This window comes from Priapulus caudatus, unplaced genomic scaffold (assembly GCF_000485595.1).
Source record: "Priapulus caudatus unplaced genomic scaffold, Priapulus_caudatus-5.0.1 Scaffold243, whole genome shotgun sequence".
NCBI lineage: Eukaryota > Metazoa > Priapulida > Priapulimorpha > Priapulimorphida > Priapulidae > Priapulus > Priapulus caudatus.
Window position 1 is genome coordinate 299155 of NW_014577304.1, and position 8462 is coordinate 307616.

At 53.7% G+C, this 8462-nt stretch overlaps 1 protein-coding gene across 1 annotated transcript in view; it reads left to right on the top strand.

Annotated features, from left to right (window-relative positions):
* Positions 1-8462, top strand: part of LOC106807923 (eukaryotic translation initiation factor 3 subunit C-like) — a 33853-nt gene that overhangs the window by 12134 nt on the left and 13257 nt on the right. Inside the window, 6 exon segments of the mRNA XM_014810437.1 lie at positions 549-667; positions 1122-1245; positions 1997-2434; positions 4573-4758; positions 4814-4915; positions 7773-7910. Of these exon segments, the coding sequence (XP_014665923.1) occupies positions 549-667; positions 1122-1245; positions 1997-2434; positions 4573-4758; positions 4814-4915; positions 7773-7910 (1107 nt within the window).

The following is an 8462-nucleotide window of genomic DNA, read 5'->3' on the forward strand; positions in this document are numbered from 1 at the left end:
CATAGTACTTGTAGCACAGTACTTGTAGCATAGTACTTGTAGCGCCGTCAGAGGGTAAATATACATATCCCCACTCTGGCGTTAAGCAGTACACGGCTTCCTTGGGTCACCATCAGAGCGGTAAACTTATCTCCTGGGGATCTGTCAGAAAGTAATCGAACCCCTGGGGCATTAGAGGGTATGTACACCCCTCTCGAGGTGCCAGAAAGTAATTGTACACCCCTGAACACAGCAAAACGTACATCACCCCTGGGGAACTGTCAGAGGGTAAACATACGCCTCTGGGGTGTTTGAGGGTAAACATATGCCTCTGGGGTGTTTGAGGGTAAACATACCTCTCTGGGGTGTTTGAGGGTAAACATACCCCTCTGGGGTGTTTGAGGGTAAATTTACCCCTGCTGCACCGTCACAGGGTAAACGTGTTCCTCATGGGGGCGTCATTAGCGGGGTAAACGACTCGCCGCGGCCCCGACTGCACGTCCACGGTGCCCGCGCCGCGCCGAGCGATCGTGCGCGTGATTCGTCAGCGCGTCTCGTGTGCGTTTTAGAGTGACGAGGGAGAGTACCGCATCCGCGGCTGCATCATCAGCATGGTCGAGCGCATGGACGAGGAGTTCACGAAGATGCTGCAGGCCTGCGACGCCCACAGCACCGAATACGTCGACAGGTGCGTGGCGACGCGACGGCGGCGCCCCCTCGGTGGGTTGCGCGCTAAAATCCGCGTGCGGGCGTGTGGAGAATCGCGTCGGTTATAATGCGATCGTCGCATTATGATAAATCCTACTAACTACTAACTACATCGATGCTCTCGCTGAAGTTCCACGGTTGAGACTAACACTATCTGTGCTCTATTGATCTCTGGCTAATCGGGTAAACCCAATGGAGACATGTAGACTTTCATACTCTACCTGTCGGGTAAAAGGAATAGAGGAGCTGTATTGCAGCATTGTAAATAGCAGCCGATCCCCCAGTCCAGGACTGGTGACCCTTCTTTATAGGAAATATTTTTGACGATATCGTCACTGGATGAGTTTTTCCGAACATATCTCCGAGACCGTCATGCAGCAGAGAATTATGTAATTGTAAGAATGAATGTAATTGCGTGGCGCGTGACGTTGCAGGCTGAAGGACGAGAAGGTTGTTTGCACCATCATACGGAAGCTGCACACGTACATGGAGGGCAGGAGCTCAGCGCCGGACATGTGTCGCGTCTACATGGTCCGCGTCAACCACATGTACTACAAGGTGAGCCTGCCTTTCTGCCCCCCCTGAGCTGCCGCCGCTACCGTAGTGGCTGGCGCGCAGTGTACGGTGCGAGAGAGAGCGCGGGAAAGTTTGCAGTGCAAAAAGTGGAGTAGCGTAGAGAGTGAGAGAGAAAGAGAGAGAGGTGGGAGTGAGAGAGGGAGAGGGCGGGGGAGAGGGAGAGAGCACGAGAGCGCGCATGTGCGCAAGAGAGACAGAGGCAGTGAGGGAAGAAGAGAGAGAGGCAGCGAGGGAAGAAGAGAGAGAGAGAGGCAGCGAGGGAAGAAGAGAGAGAGAGATAGGCAGCGAGGGAAGAAGAGAGAGAGAGAGATAGGCAGCGAGGGAAGAAGAGAGAGAGAGATAGGCAGCGAGGGAAGAAGAGAGAGAGGGAGGGAGAGTGTGTGCGACTATGTGGTGTCAGGGAGAGTGTTGTGGCCAACCACTGCTAGATAAAGCGCGTCTAATGTCAGCATATGACGGTGTAGACAGTTTTATAGTTTGCCCACAGGCCAACGTTGCTCACCAAACTGTAATTTTCCAGAGCTGTCTGTAGTCGTTTGCAGTTTTCCTCACATGACATTATGACTTAACAACGTTCTGTCAACTGTCAAGCTTCCTCGGGCAACAATCTGCCCTGCCGTGCGAGATCATAAATAAAGATAATAATAAAGCCTGACGAGATAATTACGTTGATTACCGTTTTATTGTAATTGCTGACCAGTTCTCTTTCCTCGCCTGGCGTTGTGTTTGCAGTTTTGACTACTCGACCATCAGGAAGGTGACGATGCAAGCACAGCGAAGAGTCAAGCGAAGAAGGCGACAGAACAGACCGGCGAGCAGAAGAAGTACCAAGGAGGAGCCGAAAAAGGAGGAGCCGAAAAAGGAGGAGCCGAAAAAGGAGGAGCCGAAAAAGGAGGAGCCGAAAAAGGAGGAGCCGAAAATGGAGGAGCCGAAAAAGGAGGAGCCGAAAAAGGAGGAGCTGACAAAGGAAGAACCGACGACGAAGGAAGAACCGACGACGAAGGAAGACGCGACGAACGAGGAGCAGGCGAAGGAGGAAGCCAAGCCGGCGGAGGAGAATGACGTGGATAGCGGAGAAGAGAGCAAGATCGCGGAGGACACCGAGCAGGAGGAGGTTCTGCAGGATCCTTCCGCACTGATGGACGAACTCTGCAAGTTCATCTACGCTAAGGTAAGCTCCGTCCTCTACGGTCGATACTATTAGGTCAAAACAAAATATAGGTGTGGTTACGGTTTCCCGACCGACCCTATTTATTTCCAGCTACCCTAAACATTTTATTGTCGGACAATTTTCTTTAAGTAAGAAAAAAATAAAAAATAAAAAAATATGAATTGACAGTTGCCTGCTTCAAAAAGGCAAGACGCACATGCCTTCGGACATGGTCTCATAAATAAAATTTTCAAGAAAATAAAATTTTCCCATACCTACCTACCCTATTTTTTTTTCGGCATGTAAGGGTAAACCAGCACATGATTTTTGTTTTGTCGCCTTATAGCGTATGGTCAAAACAAGCTGGCATGTGTTAAATATCTGCGACTGTCTGATCTCAACACACAGTGTCTCTTAGTCTTCATGTGGTGTAGCGAACTATGTCGATTTAGGCAGAACTACACGACAGCGACATGCTGTGTGGTCGTGTGCACACTGGTGGATTGAGATGGTTGTTGTTCTGACCGTGGTGAGATGTGATGTGTTGTTGCATCATGGTGATGAGATGAGAAGTGTGTTGTTCCCAGGTGATGAGATGAGAGTGTTGTTTCCCACAGTGTGAGATGAGCATGTGTTGTTCCCAGCAGTGATAGATGGTGAAATGTGTTGGTTCCCACAGTGATCAGTATGTGATGTGTTGTTCTCACAGTGTGAGATTGGAGATGTGTTGTTCCCACAGTGGTGAGATGTGATGTCGTTGTTTCGCACAAGTGGTGAGATGAGATGTTGTTGTTCCCACGTGATGAGATGTGAGTGTCTTGTTCCCACAGTGATCAGATGTGATGTGTTGTTCCACGTGATCAGATGTGCATGTGGTTGCTTCCACAGTGGTGAGATGAGATGATGTTGTTCCCACAAGTGGTGAGATGAGATGTGTTGTTCCGCACAGTGGTGAGATTGAGAATGTTTTGTTCCCACAGGTGGGTGAGGATGAGATGGTTGTTCCCACAGTGATCAGATGTGATGTGTTGGTTCCAATGAAGTGGTGGAGATGAGATGTTTGTTGTTTCCACAGTGTGAGATGAGATGCTGTTGTTCCCACAGTGGTGAGATGAGATGTGTTGTTCCCCAGTGAGAGATGAGATTGTTTGTTCCCACAGTGTGAGATGAGATGTGTTTGTTCTGCAAGGATGAGGATGTGATGTGTTGTTGCCCCATGTGATGAGATGAATGTGTTTGTTCCACCAGTGATGAGAATGAGATGTGTTTGTTCCCACGGTGCTGAATGAGATGTGTCTGTTTCCCACAGTGATAGGTGTGTTTATGGCACAGTATGCGTTGTGATCGATGATGTTATACCGTAGTGTGGGCAGTGAAAAAATACACGGGGCGATTTAGGCCCCGAATGCAAAAAAGCCCCCGGTAAATTTCATAGAGTTCAATGCACACCAAATTTAGAGTGCTATTTCAGGCACGCGAAGCTGAAACAGTAGCCCCCGAAAAATAAATTTACGAATTTTTTCCCGGTAGTGTGTGAAGCTGTAGTGATCGTATGATCGTATTCACTAGAATCATAGCACTGTGTATGTTGCGTGGTCACAGCCAATCACACGAGATCGAGCAAGTAGGCTAAATATACAAGGGAGAGGAAGCGGATTGGCTGTGTGCTTTCGCCTCAAGGGCGCCATGCTATGGACATAATCAGGCTGAAAGCGGCTGTGGGCAGACGGGCGAACCGCACAGACAATAGAACACTAATACTGTTCTAGTCTCGTGCCGAACCCAACTTTGGGCCAGATATGGTGCGGCGGCTTCCTCTCCTTGTTATATTTAGCTCCTTGGAGATGAGATATGATGTTTGCTGCTGTGAGCGCGAGGTGTAATTGAAGCGTCTACCATTCCGTTTTGTGAGTGCAAGGTGTGATTGAAGCGTCTGCTATTCAGGGTATTAGCCAGGAATGAGTACGAATGCGAATTTTACAAATGTACACGGCTTTTAGATCAAATATTTTAGGCCCGTGCTACACATTTTTGCCGCGCAGTTTCAAAAAACTTGACGCGTGCAAATGCAAGGCTGCACGTCGCTGGCTAATACGTTGCTGCTATTTCGTTTCGTGAGCGCGAGATATGATTGAAGTGTCTACGTTCGTTTCGTCCAGGACGTCACCGACCGGATAACAGAAGCGCGCCATCTTGTGCCCACCATCTACGCACGCGATGCAATGCACGACCGCGTGGTTCGAGGCGGCGAGACGCCTCATGGCTCATGTCGGCCACGCTGCAGGACAACCATACCAGCACTCGGACGGTTTAGTTGTTGGATTTTCCATTCCATCCCGATCCAGGTAAGAGCGGCGATGCAGGACAACCATAAACATCAACTCGGACATCGCGATCCAGGTAGAGCGCGGTGGCAGGACACCATATCAGCCCTCGGAATCGCCGATCCAGGTAAGAGCGCAGTGCAGGACACCAATACAGCACTCGGACATCCCGATCCAGGTAGAGCCGCGGTGCATGTCACGCATACAGCACTCGGCTCCGCGATCTAGGTAAAGCGCGATGGCAGGACACCATACAGCTCTCGAGATCCCGATGCCAGGTAAGCAGCGCGTGCAGAGACCCCATACAGCCTCGACATACGGAATCGCCAGGTCAGAGCGCGTGCCAGGACCCTAGAGCACTCGAACATGACCGACCAGTAAGAGCGCGGTGCGCAGGACACCATACAGCGCTCGACATGCTTGATCCAAGTAAGAGGCGCGGCGGCAGGACACGGCATACAGCACCTCGAACATCCGATCCAGGTAAGAGGCGAGTGCAGGACGCCATACCAGCACCGGACATCTTGATCCAAGTAAGAGGATGGGGCAGGAACCATAGCAGCCTCGGACATCTTGATCCAAGTAAGAGAATGGTGGCAGGACACCATACAGCACTCGTACATCCGATCCAGTAAGAGCGCGCGTGCAGGAACACCATAGCAGCACTCGGACATCCCCGACCAGGTAAGAGCGCGTGCGGGCCCATACAGCACTCGAACATCCCGATCCAGTAAGCGGCGTGCAGGACCCCATACAGCAGCTCGACATCCCGATCCAGGGTAAGAGCGCGGTGCAGGAACACGAATACAGTCACTCGGACATCCGATCCAGGTAAGAGCGGCGGTCGGACAGCCATACAGCACTTCGGACATCCGATCAGTAAAGAGGCACGGTGGCAGAGGGGCCACCATACCAGCACTCGGACATCCCCGATCGCAGGTAAGAGCGCGGTGCGGGACACCATACACAACTCGGACATCCCGATCCAGGTAAGAGCACGGGGCAGGACACCATACAGCAACCTCGACATCCGATCCAGGTAAGAGCGGCGGTGCGGACACGCATACAGCGGCACTCAGACATCCCGATCCAGGTAAGAGCAGCGGCAGGACACATACAGCACACGGACATCCCTGCATTTATTTTTTTCGGACAGTAAGAGCACCGGTGCAGGTCACCATACCAGCAGCACGGACATCCGATCCAGGTAAGCAGCGCGGTGGCAGGACACGATACAGACACGACATCCGCAATCCAAGGTAAGAGCGGCGTGGCAGACACCAATACAGCCAGCCGGACATCCCGATCCAGTAAGAGCACGTGCATTGACCGCATACAGCCAGCTCGGACATCCGATCCAGGTAATGAGCGCGGTGGCAGGACGCATACAGCACTCGGACATGCGATCCAGGTAAGAGCGCGTGACAGGACACATCACACTCGGACTCCCGATCAGGTAAAGCGGCGGCGCAGGTCCCATACGCACTGGACATCTGCGATCTCAGGTAAGAGGCGGTGCAGACAAACCATACAAGCCTCGACATCCGATCCAGGTAAGAGGGCGTGCAGGAACACCATATCAGGCACTCGGACATCCCGGTCCAGGTAAGAGCGCGGTGCAGTCACCATACAGGCGACTCGGACATCCCGATCCAGGTAGAGGAGCGGCGGTGCAGGCACGCCATATAGAGCATCGGGAATACTCCCGATCCAGGTAGACGCGGTGGCAGGACACATACATGCACTCGAATCCCGATCCAGGTAAGAGCGCGGTGCAGACACCAACTAACAGCACTCGGACATACCCCGATCCAGGTAAGAGCGGGCGGTGCAGGTCACATACAGCACTCGGACATGCCGATCGCAGGTAAGAGCCGGCGGTGCAGGACACATACAGCACTCAGGACATCCCGTCAGGTAAGAGTCGCGATGCAGGACCCCTAGCAACTCGACATCCGATCGCAGGTAAGAGCGCGTGCAGGACGCATACAGCACTCGGACATCCCGATCCAGGTAAGAGCGCGCTGCAGAACCATACAGCATCGGACATCACCCGATCCAGGTAGAGCGGCGATGCAGGACACCATACAGGTAGCTCCGACTCTGATCCAGGTAAGAGCGCGGTGCAGGACACCATACCAGCATCACAGGACATCCGATCTCAGGTAAGAGCGCGGTGGCAGGACACGACAGCACTCGACATCCGATCCAGGCTAAGAGCGCGTGGCAGCAGCCACATAAGCATGGGACATCCCGATCAGGTAAGAGCGCGGTGCAGCAGCCATCAGCACTCGGAGCATCCGATGCCAGGTAAGAGCGCGGTGGCAGGACACCATACAGCACTCGACATGCCCGATCCAGTAAGAGCGGCGGTGCAGGACACCATACAGCACACGGACCATCCCAATCCAGCGTAAGAGCGGCGGCGCGGCCGGGGCGCGTCTCTCTTCGCGAGGGCGACAACGCGTCTCGTGTTTCGTCCACTCGCCGGCGCGACGCTCCGAGGGCCGGGCCGTACGTACGGGACGCGGGGTCGTGCTCGCCCCATGCCGGTTAGACGAGAGAGTGTCCTCAGTGCAGTAGCGTTATGAAGTTAGCTGCACGCTATAGTTTAAACCAAGGCAGGCGCGGGCGGGTTCAGCCGATTTAGCCGTCGGCCACTGCGCGGCGGCGCACAGTCGGAGTGTCGTACGTCGTCTTGCTTCCACGCCTCTTAAACCAAGGCAGGCACAAGCGAGTCGGATCGATTTAGCCATAGGTCACTGCGCGGCGGCGCACCGTTGGAGTTTCGTGCACAGTTTCGTACGCCGTATTGCCCCTACGCCGGTTAGCCGTCTATCGCTGTGCTACGATGCACAGTCAGAGTTTTGTACACCGTCTTACCCCTAAGGTCATTAAACCCCCGACGAAGAGTTGTCCTCGTGCAATAGCTTAGCGACAAGCGACTAGTTTAAACCGAGGTGGACGCGGGCGGGTCCGGCCGATTTAGCCGTCAGTGCAGCGAGTCTGAGTTTCGTACGTCGTCGGTCTTGCAGATTCTCTACAACAGGACAAAAAAGTGAAAGATGGTGCAGCTAGGACTGTGCGCGTTCCGCCACGGCAGCATCCGCGATGCCCACAACTGCCTGCTGGACATCCAGAGCGGTGGCCGAGCGAAGGAGCTGCTCGCACAGGTACGTGAGTCGAGGAGGAGATAATACGAGCGGGAACAGAGAGCGGGGAAGGGGGGAGTGGTACAGGTACGTGAGTCGAGGATGATGATATACGAGCGGGAACAGAGAGCGGGGAAGGGGGGAGTGGTACAGGTACGTGAGTCGAGGATGATGCATATCGAGACGGACGCAGAGAGCGGGGAAGGGTGGTACAGTCTCGTGAGTCGAGGATGCTGATATACGAGAGGAACGGGCAGAAGAGCGGGGGAAGGGGAGTGTACAGNACTCGGACATCCCGATCCAGGTAAGAGCGTGGTGCAGGACGCCATACAGGACTCGGACATCCCGATCCAGGTAAGAGCGCGGTGCAGGACACCATACAGCACTCAGACATCCCGATCCAGGTAAGAGCGCGGTGCAGGACACCATACAGCACTCGGACATCCCGATCCAGGTAAGAGCGCGGTGCAGGACACCATACAGCACTCGGACATCCCGATCCAGGTAAGAGCGCGGTGCAGGACACCATACAGCACTCGGACATCCCGATCCAGGTAAGAGCGCAATGCAGTA